Here is a 16,511-nt window from a genome sequence, read left to right as displayed (position 1 = left end):
CCTGAAACGCACAAGAAATTCCTTAAGTGAATGAGATTAACATTGTTGTGGCTAGGAATCAAAATGCGACCCACGAGATGGGAAGCCAGCGAACCCTCCATTTATTTGACTGATAAGGGTACCCACATGGCCAAGTGGCTTTTCGGTCACTTCGTGTTAGGCAAGCCACTACAATTAAGCTGATGTAGTATATGTACTTTGATTTCCATAAAGCACTACCACACAGTAAATGTAACGGGTGTCCAAGCATATTCGATCACCTGAGATTACTTTATTAGCAGAAATAATTGTTATACAGATATGTCCCCTTTTCCTCTTTTCTCCCAAATGTTGTATGTCTCATAAAACTGTATAAGGAAAATAGTGCCAGTCCTACATTATGGTACAAAAGAAATTATCTAGACTAATGGTGAGGAAAGTTGGAGGACAACACGAAAAGTGAGGAACCATGTAGGTGTCCTTCATGATGTCAGATAAATCTGTACCATATATCAAAAGTAAGCGGTCTGGCTTTGTGTAGTGTTACAAGTTGTATCAGGTGGCTTCTCAAGAACTGTCAAAGGTTAATTCATTGCAAACTACTGATTGCTTTACCCTTTCCAATCACTGCATTACTATTCTGTTAGGTACGTTGGTAGCTGATGACTCAATTGCAGTCACTTTTCTGACCAGTTTGTAAGAACTCTTGGTGTATAAGAAACTATACCCTGTTTGGGAAAGTCATTAGCTGCGGTTCATGCAATAGAAATTCTGGTTTCCTATATGCTGTGCCAACATAATATGATCCAAAACTGTGAACATTTGCTGGTTACTTAAGAATGGTTTGCTATATCTAATACAAATACTTTTCTTACCCGTTAACAAGAACTCAGTTGTTTGGGAAAGTTTTCAGGATATGTTAGCCTTTCCAGGAAAGTCATGAGGTTCATGCAATCAAAACTGCTATTTTCTGTGCACTGTAAAGGTAAAGGTAGGTTGGGGGGGATTCTCCATAGTTGATTGTTGTGTGGGCACTCATCTCCATTACCAAACCCCTTGAGTCTGTGGTGGGTAAGAACATGCTATCTTATGACAAGGTCAGTGTGACATCCGGTTTACCAGTTTACCATACCCAGGTACCCTTTCATCAATCAACCACAAAAGGGAAGGATGAACAGCTGGGTAGGGTGGATGGACATGTTAACCATTACACCATGGAGGTGCATGCACTATGTATGCTAACACAAAATTATCTAAAACTGAGAATACTTGGCTACTTGTGGTTGATTTTTGATGATTTATAGTGAGATTCCTGAATTAAGTAAAGTGCTTGCTATTTTCCAGCAGGACAGTCTCAACCACTCCCACAACACCTTTTCCCTTCATTTCTTGGAATCCTCCCTGCCATTTGGCCCCAGCTTCCATGAGTGAAACATAGTGAAAACCACTTAAATATATTTCAGAAATGTGAACATAAAATGTGTGACATCATCTTGTTACCTGACTGAAAAGACCTGAACAAAACACAAAATCCTCATAGTCCCATGCTGGCCTGAGCCAACACTGTAATATCCTCTTCCCGATGCACTAACAAAACAAAAATTGTCACCATTCACTCGTACAACTTCACTGACACATTACCCTCCTCATAAAGGAGAAAATAGAAACACCTCATCCTCCTCACACCTTGCATAATGCAAGGATTTCATTCTACAGGAGTATGAAATTCACCTTTCGTACAAAATAACTAATACTACCGAAAGTATGCTTGTGAAATTAAAAGAAAACATAAAAGAAACATTAACACAAGAGGGAAAGAAGTATTTACTCATTTATATTTTACTAAATACCATTTAGAAAACCTTTTTAAGTCAATTAAAAGTAAGGGGGGCAAATAACTATCACTTAATTTGTGCAAAATTCAATGGTTATTGTCCAAAATGTCCCAACACTTGTTTACAGGCATGCAGCACAACTGGTGTGGTTGAACCTAATAGTGGTTTAATTTATCAAACTGAAGAATATCAAATTCCCAATGTATTCACCCTTATGTATCATGGAATTATAACTTTCAATGCTGCATAAAGGAGAATACTGAACTAATACCTCCTCAGTATCTATTTCACACATGTACTGTATTGTTGAACTATTTATGTCAATGCCACAAAGTAAACTCCATAGTGGTGGAATGGAAGCTCACCAAGATGCAGCTGTCATTACAAAGGTCTGAATTGAAGATGGTCTTCCACTGCTCATGGCATCAGATATTTTCCAAGACAAATTTTTTTCAATTAACACTAAAATTTTAGCAGTCAAAGTCTTTCCTCTCTGGCATTTCCAATTCCCTAATGAAATTAATGAATTGTATGTACATACACGGCTATATGAAAACCTCTAATATATGTGAACAACTACACAAGAAAATACGACAAGACCTAATACACTACAGTCAGCTTAAATGTATAAACTCATCACTTTAAAATCACCATTCACAGTGTTGTAATAAGATCTGGGTTGGTCCATCTCCAAATCCCTGCAAACACTGTACCCATGGCCCCTTAGGCATGGTGTTGTATGACCCATGGGCAGGAGTCTTGGCAAAACCCCCTGCAGTGCCTGGTATCTTGGGTCAGATCACCAGTTCAGGTAATAGTGTGGACCACAGGCCCACCAGACACCCACGCTCCTAATGAACTGATCACGACTACTGTTTGAACTTCTCTTTTGTCCCTGGGGTGAAGAGTGGTGGTCCAGTGGCACTGAAGGGCACCACTTATTTCCTGAAGGAGAAAACAATGAGTTACAACAGGATTATATAAATGAAGTCTTTTTTAAAAGTGATGTTCTTTTAATTAACCCTTTCACATCTGAGGTGTTTGCAAAAAATGTGAGTTAAGTGTGACTTCAGCTGAAGTCATGTGTGACCCGTTGCATAAAGATGTTTTGGTTCCTCTACTTTCAGCACCTTTATAAATCACTATTATTTAAACCACTTGAGCTCCTCAACAGGATGAAGGTCACATGTGGCAAATCCACAAAACAGAGGTATATTTGGGCTTATTGCAAGACTTGGTAGTTGTAATTTTTCATACTCTGTAAAAAAAAAAAAAAAAAAAAAAAAAAAAAATACAGTACACACCAAAAATAAATTGCCTTTCCAATGATACATAATGTATTATAGTTGGATCAGTAATACTGCAGAGAAATCAAGGGGACATATAGCCATGAATTAATATGAAAAAAAAAAATAAATAAATAAATAAATAAATAAATAAAAAAAAATAATAATAAATAAATAAAATAAGTTACACATTCTGGCCTAAAGACATTGAATGTTGGAGATTTTTTGGACTTGAACGACTTAAATGTAAATTTAAATGTCAATAGTGGAAGGATTTTAGCCCCTTCACTCCGGCAACACCGACGTCAGCGTCTGACATCACCATATTGAAAGGGTTAGTCCTCTTCTAAACTTCTTAATCCTCATCCATTTCCTCTTAATCATCTTCTAAACCTCTTAAGAGGAAATGGAAGAGGATTAAGAGGAATTTAGAGGAGGATTGAGAGGTTTAGAAGAGGATTAATCCTCTTCCATTTCCTCTTGACCCTTTCCATACTGTGACGCCGACGTCTGCGTCACGGATGGAAAGGGTTAAATACCCACCATGTAAATGTTACATGCTGGCTGTGGTACACTTGCTGAGAGTCAATACTGCACATTTCATTCTATGAATAATGTAGAATAATCATATATCAGTACATTCTAGTGAATATTGCAACTCTACTAGCACACCCACGTGTGAAGAACCAAACGTCAAGGCTTTATGGCCTAAGTGTGGAGATACATTAGGAGAGAGGAATAAGTGCTCTGCTCTGCTTTCTCCCACCCATTTTCCTGTTTCAAACATCAGTACGCCATGTTTATTATTCCTAAATACAAGACAAGAAGGCTTCTTACGCAGCTTCACCACAATATGAATGCAATGAGAAGTACTAAAGTCAGATGCAAATATCAAGATACTTTGGGCGTTGCCCTCCCTTCTCCATAGCGTTGTCAAGTCTACACTCTGCCCAGGTCAAGGCGTGGGGGAATACTGTACCCCTGGGAGTTGACATAAGAGAGAGATCTAGATATATATATATATATATATAGATCTAGCTATATATATATATATATCTATATATATATATATATATATATATCTTTCTCTCTCTCTCTTTGTGTGTGTGTGTGTGTGTGTGTGTGTGTGTGTGTGTGTGTGTGTACCCAAATTATTTCCATAACCAAATGATTTTTTTTATTGGTAGATATTTCAAGTTCCTTGCCAACTGCAAAACTGAACGGAGAACAAAGCTCCCGAAATATCGGGTCAATTGTAGCAAGGGTATCTATAAAAAGACACTGATAAAATGTTGGCAAGAAAACTTTGCATCTGTCTCACGGGCGGGACCTTTGCTACCGCTACCTTCCCTTCCCCCCCCTCCTCCTCTCTACCAGGGAATAGTGGCCCGAGGTCCACGAGAGGTTACCTGGTGACCTTGACCATAGACATGACAACATGGCTGGGTAGCACACTGCTGTCATGTATTGTGAATTTATTTCCATACATAAATCCTTGTTACTATCCTAAAATTTGATATGTTCACAACATGATATAGACTTGTTTTACCACATACAAAAATTTAAAGACTATTTCAAATACTAAACAACCGACACACAAGATATTGTATGCCTTGTTGTGGTTGAAGCGACAATGCTGTAGGGTAGAGAATTCCCACACCCGCTCCACCCAAAGTATCTCGATATTTGCATCCAAGTATAGGTGGTGGGAAGGATCCCCATCACACACTTCCTTGCCCTCAACGTGCATTCAAGGTCACTCACCTGCCTCATCAGCTGCTTTGCCTAAACCCACAACCTCAGCTACCAACACAATTCTGGATATGGAAAGTGCGACCTACTAGCAAAGGTGCTTGGGACAAATGTATACATAAATAAAGGATTGAAACTCTGAGAAAAATGAAGAACACCAACCAATACTCAGAAAAAGAAAGGGAAAAAAAAACAGAACCAGTACCAACGAGGTCTATGCATCAGTTAAGTTCTGATCAAACCTAGCTACGAGGGACGTGGCGTGTCCTGATACCCTCACTCTCGAACAACTAATACCTTTTCCTTGGGGGAACCAGGAGCCAGATCATTATGTACATGCACTGGCGTGTGACTACTGAACCTGTAACATTCATATAAAACCAGGTTTGCAGCATTGCAACTTCACTGGGGCACAAAAATGGAAACTAACTTCTGTCGCATTTTTCTTAAAACTAGCATAAAGTACACATAAAATGTATCTTCTCTTTCAGTTTTTGCATGGCATTGATATAAATTGGGGACTTATAAGTTCAACTATCTTAGAAAGAATGTTTTTTTAAGGCAATTTTTTTATATAAAAAAATCCAAATTGACATATACATTTGCTAGAGCGGCAATGAAGTATCTTATGTGCACGTAAGAGAGAAGTGGGTGCATAAATGACTCAGTAGATAAAAATAAATAAATAAACATAAAAATTCCATAAGTAGAAAAAAAAGTATATATATATATATATATATATATATATATATATATATATATATATATATATATATATATATATATATATATATATATATATATATATATATATATATATATACACATACAGTCATCCCTCAAATAGTACGGGGGTCAGGGACCCAGGACCCCCGTACTATTTGAAAATCCATATAAAATTAGTGCTCCCCATAGAAACACTCCGAGTGCTCTCAAATGCGTGACGCGGCAGCATGGGTTGCCAACTCGGCATGTCTACTGGCTCCCGGCTTTTAGAGGTGGAGCACCTTCGTGCTGTGATGATGTCATCAGCAAACATGGCAGCCCAAATAAACACATATAAGTGTTTCCATTGCATTTCACCTCTCTGTACAACCATAACCACTGGAAGCTCCCTTTTCATCTTCTGTTGTAAGGAGTTCGTCAACCAGGACAGCTAGTAATGCATGTTAAACATAGTCATGGGTGGTCTGGGCGCCTGAGATGTCCCGACTCGGTCTTTCAAACATGCTGGCAGGAAGATCAGCGTGCGCCATTTTGCTGCGAGTGAGACGCTGTCACCATAGCAATGATGAGGTGCTTAGTGAAAGGACGGCCTTTATCTCCACTCTTGCAGCACTCTTGGAGCACTAGCAGTTACTGCGGCAAGAATTTCTTTTACACTATTATAGATACAGTGAACACTGCTCTCATTCACGTGGTATGCTCTCCCTACCACAACGTAACTTATCCCAAAACGTAACTTCTCTGAAATCTGAATTTTTCTGCAAGATGATCACTTTTCTCGAATGCTTTGGGGTGCTTTCAGCAAGTGTTTTGGTAGAAGTCATGCTACTCACGCCATGGCTACTTGGTGCGACGAGCGGGAATTTTAAAAATCCTAAAAAAATTCTTCCATGACAATCCGTATAAAACCGAAACCGTACTATTGGAAACCATACTATTTGAGGGCCGACTGTATGTATGTATGTGTGTATATATATATATATATATATATATATATATATATATATATATATATATATATATATATATATATATATATATATATATATATATATATATATATATATATATATATACAATATGGTAATTATACTGGATCAACTTGAATTTGATCACAGACAATTTAAAGCAACAGTGGATTGTTGCCTTAACATAAACTGTTGTAAGTCCTCCATCATCACTCTCTTCCATCACCCTGTCACTCGACTCATGGAGGCCCTTCAACTACTTTTTTCTTTAAATATTTATTCCCCAAACGGCAAAAGCTTTCATTGATACACCTAAAGCTCAGAGGGTGATGATGGATAAACCAGTCAGCAGTACACGGAAGGGTAAAAAATAAAACTACACATTAACCAAGAATCTCCACTACGGCTAAACAGGTTTTAGTAATAATGGGTCAGATGCAGACCATAACAGACTCAGACACGTACCTGCTCTTCTTTTTACTATGACGGCGGTCACCAGAGTCTTCCCGAGACCTCTTCTTGTCACTGTGCTTGCTGCTGCTGCTGGAATGGTGTCGATCTTTACTCTTGCTCTGGGATTTGTGTGGGGATTTGTGTGGGGACTTGTGGGAGGACTTGTGAGAGGACTTGTGGGGTGATCTGTGTTTACTGGAAGAAGGAATGAAAATCTGTAAGTACCTTAATGGTCATCATTAGTGCAAAATATTCCATTGCATGAAGTAAAATTTTGCTGATAAAAGAAGTGTCTCAGCACCTTTGGGATGCTTACCTGTCATGCTTTGAAGATTTGTGTTTGCTGAAAAAGAAAATGGATAACATTAGATAGTTCAAAAGTTTTGTGGTTTCTCTATCCCTTTCGTCTTCAATGAATTTCATACAAACGAGCAATCTACTGAAAAACAGTACCTACACTCTCTTTAAACTGTCATCTACTAGTTTGTACCCTTACTGGGTAAACTTCTGGGAAAAATGGATTTAAATCATGATTATCATTCTTCACAAAACATCAAGGGTACCATAATTTATACCGTATTACTTTTGTTTAGGCATTCCAGAGACAGTCATACATAAATATATTGATGTGTGTGTGTGTCCACACACATACACATGTACAAACTCTCTCACATACACACACACATTTATTGTGGTATATAAGGCTACACCAGAGGAACCCTAAAAGTAACTAAAAAATGGAGAACTTTAAACCCTCGATATAACAGACCCGCTTATATCGGATTTCAGATATAACGGACATGGTCAGAGGATCTGAAATCCACGGGGACCGACCGAGAATGGTTCAAATAGTTTTTGAACCACCCGTCTCCGGTAACTACAATAGCTTCTGCTGGCCACCTGAGCCTCCTCCCTTTATCTGCTGCCCCATCCTTCGGTTACCGTAGTCTTTTTCAGCCCACCTGATGAAATATTTTCCTCTTCGTGGTCTCCATTCAAATGAAGAACGTATTTATAGCACAAGAAAATCTTATGCATCAATCGAGGACGTAAATGTAATGGAAAATAGCCAAGTGTTTATGAGTGTCGGTACTGACACAAATTAAGGGGGTCGAGTAGGGCTAAGCCCCAGTTAGGTAGGAAGTTTGGTTGGTAAATATATTTGGCACGCAGTGTGGGGCGAGGAAATACGCAGCACGGGGCAGTGTGGGGTGCGGGGCGGCGAAATCACGTAGCGGAGGATGGGACATGGCAGCGGTGCGGGCCGGTGTTGCGGGAAATACCTCTTCACAGAAATAAGACGTTCTGCTGTCCACCACGCATGCGCAATGGGGGAATACACAGCAGAAAAAGCATCAATTTGACTGGTTTTATTCACTTGTCCACTTGTGATCTTTGTGAGCAGTGAGTGAAATGTAGAAACAGTAAGCAAGTTGAACCTCTAACTGCGAGTTATTTTGCGGCTGCAGCTGTGGGCTGCGTGGGGTGTACAACAGGCATTGAAAAGTCAATCATATAATGACTTGTGACAGAAACAGTTAACAAATTATTTCATAACACACTGAAAACTACCTCGTCTGAAAGTGTGGGATTGACGCACTTGTAAAATTTTACTCATACCCGTCACAATACGGCCCCCACACGTGGCCCCACTGCCAGCCAGGCAGACTCAGTGCCCTGCAGTCCGTCGTCAACTGTACTATGTGGTTATACCGACAACGTGCACACATCATACACAATAAAGTATATATAAATCCTACGTTTACGAGGTTCGTCTGTATTATTTTACGTTTTTATTTATTTATTTTCGACGCTTATAACGCATTAACGGACTAAGGTCCCCCCAATTAGTCCGTTATATCGAGGGTTTACTGTATAAGCATGAGAAAATGCCAAAGCTTGAGTGGCACTAAAGAGGAAAATCTCCACATCAGCACATGAAAATGACTGAAGTTTTCCTTCCTTGTAGTGATGAGAAACATTATTAGAATTTACATTATGTAATAATGTGATCTCATAATTAAAAAAATTTCATCCATAGTTATTGGAAATAACTAAGCAATATCTATTGACATCTAATCTTGAAGTTACTTAGAAAATGGAATTTGATTCCAATGGCATCGTCTCACCAAAGACTAAACACATGGTTTTAGATCTGAGTCTGAAGTCATTCCTCCATAGTAAAACTATAATAAAGAGACTTGAAACGCATTCACAGAGAGGAAAGAATGCAGTCACTTGTGACTGTATTAGTGAGGAGACTTTCACCAGGCATAGGCATTGTAAAGACAAGACTTTAAAAAATGTGTGCAAAATACTTGATGACTAAAAAATAAAAAGTAAAAACAAATAATGAATGCATAGCAATAATTCATTATTTGCTTTTGAAAAAAGCAATGACTAAATTGCCATGCCACCAGCTATTTTAAGACTAAAAACAGCAAAGGAAAATCATTATTATCATAACACCAATATTCTTTAATTAATAGGGAGTTATGAAAGAGGTCAACAGTCTGTGGTATTTACTTGCTCATGTGTCTGTCCTTGCCAGCTTTGAGCGAGGACTTGCGATTTAACCTGAAACACAACACAGAACTGACCCTCAAAAGACTCCAACATAAAGTTCATCAAGAGACTGATGCACTTCAGACTTACCAACTCAACTTTTCTAAGAAAAGTTTAACTCTGCCATGAAAATTATGATGTGAAAAAGACAAACTTGAACAACAGTAATCAGGTAGTGTGAGCAAGGGTTGGAGAATCTAAGCTCCACACCATGAGGTAGACATGAAGTTGAATCTATGAAGCTGAAGGCGTCTTGAGTGATCACAGACACAAACACTCAACACAGTTTGTGCGATTACATCCCATCCTTGTGGTGGGGCTTGGCCTTGTAAACAACTCAATGTTGTATATGGGAGAGTTGATGGGTTACCAAGTACCATTTATTCTAAGTATACTTTTTGCCACCAGACAAAGTTGACATAGTCAGTACATGGGCTTTGTTAAATCACTTGAATGGTCACATGTTACTGCAGCAGAAATTGGGGCAGTCGGGTATGCAGCAGAAGAGCAAGATGACTGATGCTTTCTTCTCTACTTTATCATTATACAGAATTATGAGAATATTATAGAACAGTGGCCTTAAGACGGGACTCTGTTCAGAGATTACGCTGCAGTGGGCGAAATAACGTTGAACACACACACACAGACAGGGGGGAAAAAAAAAAAAAAGTCAGAGAATTTCTGAAAAATACACTTGACCCTCAGTTTCCTGAATATCAGATTCCCCAAACATGATTGGAGGTCTGGCAATTGTCAGCCATGTGCCCAGTCAAGTCCAGGAACCTAAAGAGAATCCAGGTAAAAAATCTGCGGTTTGGCTAAGTTCAGCGGCTGCCTAGCCAATACCACATCTGCAACACTCGCTGGGTGGCTGTGTGTTGTTGTGGTGGCAGTGATGTTCATGTTGCCTCCAAAATGGGCTCACTAATTTAATAAGCTTTGTATTCTTGTTCAAAGTTGTTGAATTCCTTTAATTCTATTTGTTATTTGTGTATTGGTAATTCACTCTTTAGGTTTGTCTGTTTCTTCAACAAAAAGTCCACAACAAGTTCAGTAAGCTCTTTTTTTTCTTGTGTCATATATTCTTGTCTTTGTTTACAATTATCAGCTGAGCGGCTACTTGTAGTTATGATTGTTCTTATTATCCATTTCATATTTTTATTACCCGATCTTTATATTAGAAGCATGTGCTGGACAAAGTGTGGTGAAAATCTGGGGCAGGTACTGAATATTAGCGATTGCCAGACTGAGTAAGGTAAACGTCTGTGAATGGGTCATTTCCCCAGACCGCAACAATTTCCGATTCCTGGACAGGTGCTCCCCCATAATAGTCCCAGGAAATTGAGTGTCGACTTTACCTTAAAAAATACAATAAAAATCCTCACACGCTTACATGGCGTGGGAGCAGGCAGACTGGTCTACCCAAGCAACTCAGATCTAGGCAAAATATGCAGCTCTGCGCATCACGTGACCCCTCCCTTCTCATATTACTGACTGGCGTCACGCACCATGCTCCCAGTTGACTGGCTAAAAGTGACAAGTGCTGTGCACCATGACCGATTTTTCCACACGTTACAGAAATCTGCAGATTTGGGCCACTTGTTGGGGTATGTGTCACGCTGAACCATTTTAAGAACTTGACAATAATTTTTTTTTAAATATTTTTCTAAAAAATACCGTGTTGTACATGAAATGCCATGGACAAACATGCATTGGATGTGAGGCCACTGTACTCCTCTAGCAGTCCTTTTGAAGAAACATATGATATCGGATTTGCATCCTCCCACCGAAGGACTGGATGGCACAGTACCACCCCCTACTTACACTGAGTTCAGAAAGTCCCTCATTAATATGGGAAACTCTCTAGTAATGGTGACACACAAGTGGGGTAATTACCTCTTGCTATAACAGTCATGAGAATAAACTGTATATTTATATTCATATGTATGAAACAGCTTCCAATGCAGCAGTAAGGCTAAAAACACCCTCATAACTCTTGAAGCAGGATTTGTACAAATTCACACTATGCATTAAACCTAATACAGTACCCTCTTGAGTTTCGCGATCCACGAGTTTCGCGGTTAGTCCTAAATTCTTACCATCCTGAGTTTTGCGCATTATCATCCCGAGTTTCGCGCTGCTTTGACACGTACGGGTCACGTCTACTTACCATCGGCATCACACACGCTACCTTTAACCCTTTCATTGCTAAACGCTTGCAGCGAGCGTTAGGCGTATTTGCTGGTGGTGCTAAACGCTCACTGCGAGCTCCAGCTGCACTCAAATCTCCCACGTATGAGAGTGTTCCAACATTATTTATCACAACACAGGATTGCCAATTGAGTGGGTTCTTTACTAAATTTGGTGGAAAATCATATCAGCCCAGCGCGGCAAATCTACGGACGAGTAACTGTTGGATGTTCTTGCCCAATATAGCAGCATTTTTGCATAGCTTCACCTATCACCTGACTGATTCTTTGACCAAATAGTTGTAAATATTGCAGCTGGCAATAGAACCTTGCCAGAATCTCAAGGAAAGATGTCCGCAGTTCCCTTAGTATGGCTGATCATCCCGCACGCACCGACGTAAGTGTTCACATTCATCACTCCCTGAACGTGCATGTACGTTCGCCTCTTCTTTCCAATGGTGTTTTTGGTTTTTAGTTGTGATGAATAGTTTTTGAGATACAGAGGTTAAAAAAGACCCCCCATTGGGCTGCCTGACTGCGCCTGAGGGGATAGTCGCGTCCCGTCCCACGCGCAAGGAAAGGGTTAAAGGTAGTATCACAATGGACGTTTTCCTCCAAACATTGTGGCTATGGCACGCGTGCAAGAGAGAGAGAGAAAATGGGTCATTTTGAAGCCGAAGTTGAAGGCGGCTGCCTTATGACTGGCTGAAAGTTCTGAAAACACGCTTGTGATTCGCTGGGAGTCCGATGCGTCATCAGCGACACTCACCCTATCAGCGGCTTCACAATGTCCGTTTTCGTCCAACCGTTGGGGCTATGGGCAACGCTTGTACGCCCAACCGGGAGCGAGTTCACGGTTATCCGTAAGCTGGTGGCAATGATGTCATCGGACTCCCAGTGAATCACGAGTGTTTTCAGAGCTCAGCCAATCGTAAGGCCTCATCTGTGGCTTTAAAACAACCTGTTCTCTCTTCCTGTTTTCTTCCTTTCTCCACAGTACGTATTTTGAGATAACAAGGGAGTAAAGGAGGAAAAAAGTGAGCTCCAGGGAGCAGCATGAGCCAAGTATAATGGTGCCACTATAAACAGTTGCCTGCGCCATGACGGGCTCAGGGCCGACCATCACGCCCAGATGAATAGTCTACCGGCGCCATAGCCCACATGTAAGGGGGGGGATCCACGGGTCAGAGCAGATAAGCGCCTTTTCAGTGTTTTCAATACCTTGAGTTTCGTGATCCTTGAGTTTAGCGCTATACCTTCGGAACGAAGCAAGAGCAAAACTCGAGAGGGTACTGTACACATCATATATAATGCTCTCAGTAAATCTAACCTATCAACTAACATCTCTTTCTTGCTGATGTACTACTGTATTACATGAGAGGGAATTATTCATTCATGCTACCCCATTGAAGCTAAATTATGAATTTTTTTTTTTTACCTTTGAAAAGGAAAAGTGGTATCTTCTACGAGTTGTAAAATTGATTACTTCAAGGTTTATATACAACTTATTTATGCCAAGTAGAAACCTAAGGTGCTGACAACAAAGATAATTTTACAAGAAAGGCCAAATTCTCACCTCTTTCCACTGTACTTGTCCCTGTAGCTCGGTGCACCCTTGTTCTGTTTGGTGTACTCATCCTCAAAGTCATTCCTCTCCTTGTCAGCCTCGGCAGCCTCCCTCTCCAAGTCTGACCAGTCCTTGCCTGATTCCTCGCTGGACCCAAGCTCTGTAGACGTACGTGTGTGTGTGTGTGTGTGTGTGTGTGTGTGTGTGTACAATGTGTTCATATTATATCAAATGCAGGCTTGCAATATCAGTTGTTAAAAATAAACATAAGCCTTCAGGAATTTTTTTTCAAAACCCCAATACTGAAGCAATATTTAATACAAAAGCTCTCTGGGGACTTAGGTAGACATGGGTATTAGATAAGTGTGTAAGCTCTTCTGTGATGAAAATTAATAAAGGAACAATAAGCATTTTAATTTCTCGTAGATCACCACCCCAATACTGTGCATCATTGCACACCAATACGTTACCTTCACTGTACTCAGAGTCTGATATTTCAGACTCCCCAGAGTAGTCCTCACTCTCCTCCTCAGACCCTAACTCCTCATCAGATGGGGCATAGGCTCCATCCTCCTCCGAGTCTTCGTCATCAGCCTCCTCCTGGTTCTCCTCATCAGAATCTGGGTCCAGGAAAGACCAGCCACCCTGCAAGAATGATTCTCTTGACATGGGAACAATGGCTGCTTCGTTATGATTCAATGAAAACTGGATGCTAATATAATTTGTATGTTGTGAGAACATTGTGTAAGAAAAAGGGCTGACCATCAAACAGAAACCAATGAGGCAAGTCAACTCACCTGTTCAAAGAATCCATCAGGGTCATCAATAATGGTTTTCATCACCTTGGTCCAGTTGAGAGACTGAACACCCTCTGAATACCGGATGTCACAAGAGCTGTGGTCAAAGAAAAATGAGAATTAGAGAAGTGCCAAGGACTAATATTGCTTTTGTAACACCTGTAAACTGACACTCATTGTATTATTCAACCATACCAACTCAACCTAATGCATGTGGAGGTTTAGTTTAGCTACCTGTAATGAGTAGGCTTAGTGTTCCCAGATACAAAAGGATAGAAAATGCCTGGTAAAAACTTGGAGGCAACACTATCAGAGCATGAAAGAAGGGAGGTTTGGAGTGAAAAGAAACTTCCTGGACCATATGTCAGAAAACAAAATGGCATTGGGAGAGACAAAACAGCCTTATCTGGGTCACAAAATACCTGCAGGGCCTCAAAACAGACACCTTCCCTGGGTCTGCAACACTTACTTTAGCCACTCCTTAACGTGGTCCAACATCTGCATGGGGATAGCATTGATCATGGAGGTCTTCCTGGAGTAGTCCTTAAACACAAACACCATGTCAAAGTTCTTCAGGTGGAACTGCACACGCTCAAAGTGTACTAACTCCACCTCATCCAGCACTATGACGTAGGGCGGCCACTCGGTCAGGTTCACCACACAGCCTGAAAAGCCAAGATGCTGTGATGTCTGTACCCTTACACAGCCTTAACAAAAACTACTAATATTCAGAGTGATGCATAATTTACCCTTTGTAGAAACTTATCAAGATATCTATGTTGGTATCAATGTAAATCCAAGAACCCCCGCTATGAAATATGAGGAATTTGGAATGGGAGTAAAACAAGTGGGGAGAGCTTGCCTGAGGTGGGCTGAAGGAGGACAGTGGAGCGGTATGGGGCGCCAGGGAAGCCAAGCTCACGGAATGGTGTGTCAAACTCAACTTGGTGTTTGGTCATGGTCTCCACCTGATGAAAAAAGTAAAATAGTAAAGCCTCTCACTGACCAAAGTACACAGTATACATCATATTTGAAAAATCATCCATGATATGAAAAAAAGTCCATTGGTCTCTTTCCTCAAGCAAAGTATTTTCATCTTTCCTATCCAATACTCAAAATGCACATTAGCAGATGATTAAAACTGGAAATGATAAGGACATGCACCTTTAAGAAAAAAATAAATAAGCATGTCTTTGTAAAATACTAAGACATCAAAGCACAACAGCTAACCTTTTCAGTGAAGCTCTTGAAGGCCGAGGTCAGCTTGTGGCGCAGCTCTCGCTCTGCCTGTTCTGCCGAGAGGTCATCACGGTCGTGCATGTGTTGGTGCTTCCCCAGGTCGGTGGTAATCTCTCCCACCTCCGTGTAGAACTGGACATCAATGTGCTTCTTCTTCCCAAACATGATAGCATGCTGCATAAAGGAAGGGGAAGAGGTGGTGCATTAGTGTTTGTAATACCTTAGCTTAACCCGGTAGCAACGATGGGCCAAATTTGTGGCTTTACAGCGTACCAGCAACGGGCCAATTTTTGGCCTTAACATAAACCCCTCCAAAATAGAGGATGCATAAACTGATCACAAATGCGTTGATAAATATCATATAATGATTTGCGTGAGTGATGATTTTTTCTCATCAATTCGCTTAGAAACATGATACCCGCAGCCGCGGGTATCATGCGAAATTCTGCAAGAAGGCCTAAACAAGATTTGGAAATGGAGTCTGGAATAGATGAAATTCAATGTGAAGGAATGTCATGTTATGGAAATGGGAAAAAGTGAAAGACCAAAATGGACATATAGAATGGGAGATGGTGAAATATTAAAGAAAGTACACGAAGAGAGAGATCTGGGAGTAATAATGCAAGATAACAAACAGCCAGAGTCATGTTAATCGGATATTCAGTGATCCGTATAACATGGTGAGAAATATAGGAATAGCATTCCACTACATGGATAAGGATATGATAAAAAAATTAATTATCACTAGATCAGACCAAAATTTGAATATGCGGAGGCAGTGTGGTCTCGCCATAAGAAGAAACACATAAAGAAACTAGAAAGAATACAAAGGATGGCAACAAAAATGGTTCCAGAACTAGTGGGATTGACATATGAGGAAAGACTGAAAGAAATGGACTTACCAACACTAGAACAAAGAAGAGAAAGGGGAGACCTAATACAAATCTATGAATTATTGAGCAAAATGGAAGAAGTAGATAACGAGGAGTTACTACTAAAAGAAGGAATTACCACCAGGAACACAAGAGGACATAGTAAAAAATTAAGAAAGGGAAGATGCTTGAGACACACAAAGAAATATAGAGGTTTGGAACTGACCAAGTGAGAATGCAGTATCGGCGAAGAGTGTGCAAAGCTTTAAGGAAAAGTTGAATA

The 16,511-nt window shown here is 40.2% G+C and overlaps 1 protein-coding gene across 2 annotated transcripts in view; it reads right to left on the bottom strand.

Moving 5' to 3' along the window:
• Nucleotides 1-1,419: 1,419 nt before the first annotated feature.
• Nucleotides 1,420-16,511, bottom strand: part of LOC126983179 (FACT complex subunit spt16-like) — a 35,095-nt gene continuing 20,003 nt past the window's right edge. Inside the window, exons 16-25 of one of the 2 annotated variants that reach the window (XM_050835748.1) lie at nt 15,348-15,530; nt 14,980-15,085; nt 14,587-14,782; nt 14,118-14,214; nt 13,791-13,965; nt 13,330-13,480; nt 9,526-9,576; nt 7,316-7,342; nt 7,012-7,194; nt 1,420-2,759 (exon numbers count right to left, since the gene is read on the bottom strand). In XM_050835748.1, the coding sequence (XP_050691705.1) occupies nt 2,753-2,759; nt 7,012-7,194; nt 7,316-7,342; nt 9,526-9,576; nt 13,330-13,480; nt 13,791-13,965; nt 14,118-14,214; nt 14,587-14,782; nt 14,980-15,085; nt 15,348-15,530 (1,176 nt within the window). In that variant the 3' untranslated portion in view covers nt 1,420-2,752. The remainder of the gene's footprint in view (nt 2,760-7,011; nt 7,195-7,315; nt 7,343-9,525; nt 9,577-13,329; nt 13,481-13,790; nt 13,966-14,117; nt 14,215-14,586; nt 14,783-14,979; nt 15,086-15,347; nt 15,531-16,511) is intronic. The other variant, XM_050835749.1, reaches the window with a different exon arrangement.

Source organism: Eriocheir sinensis, chromosome 53 (genome assembly GCF_024679095.1).
Source record: "Eriocheir sinensis breed Jianghai 21 chromosome 53, ASM2467909v1, whole genome shotgun sequence".
Taxonomy (NCBI): domain Eukaryota; kingdom Metazoa; phylum Arthropoda; class Malacostraca; order Decapoda; family Varunidae; genus Eriocheir; species Eriocheir sinensis.
Note: the sequence above shows the minus strand (reverse complement) of the source record. Positions and strands in the feature narration are given on the sequence as shown.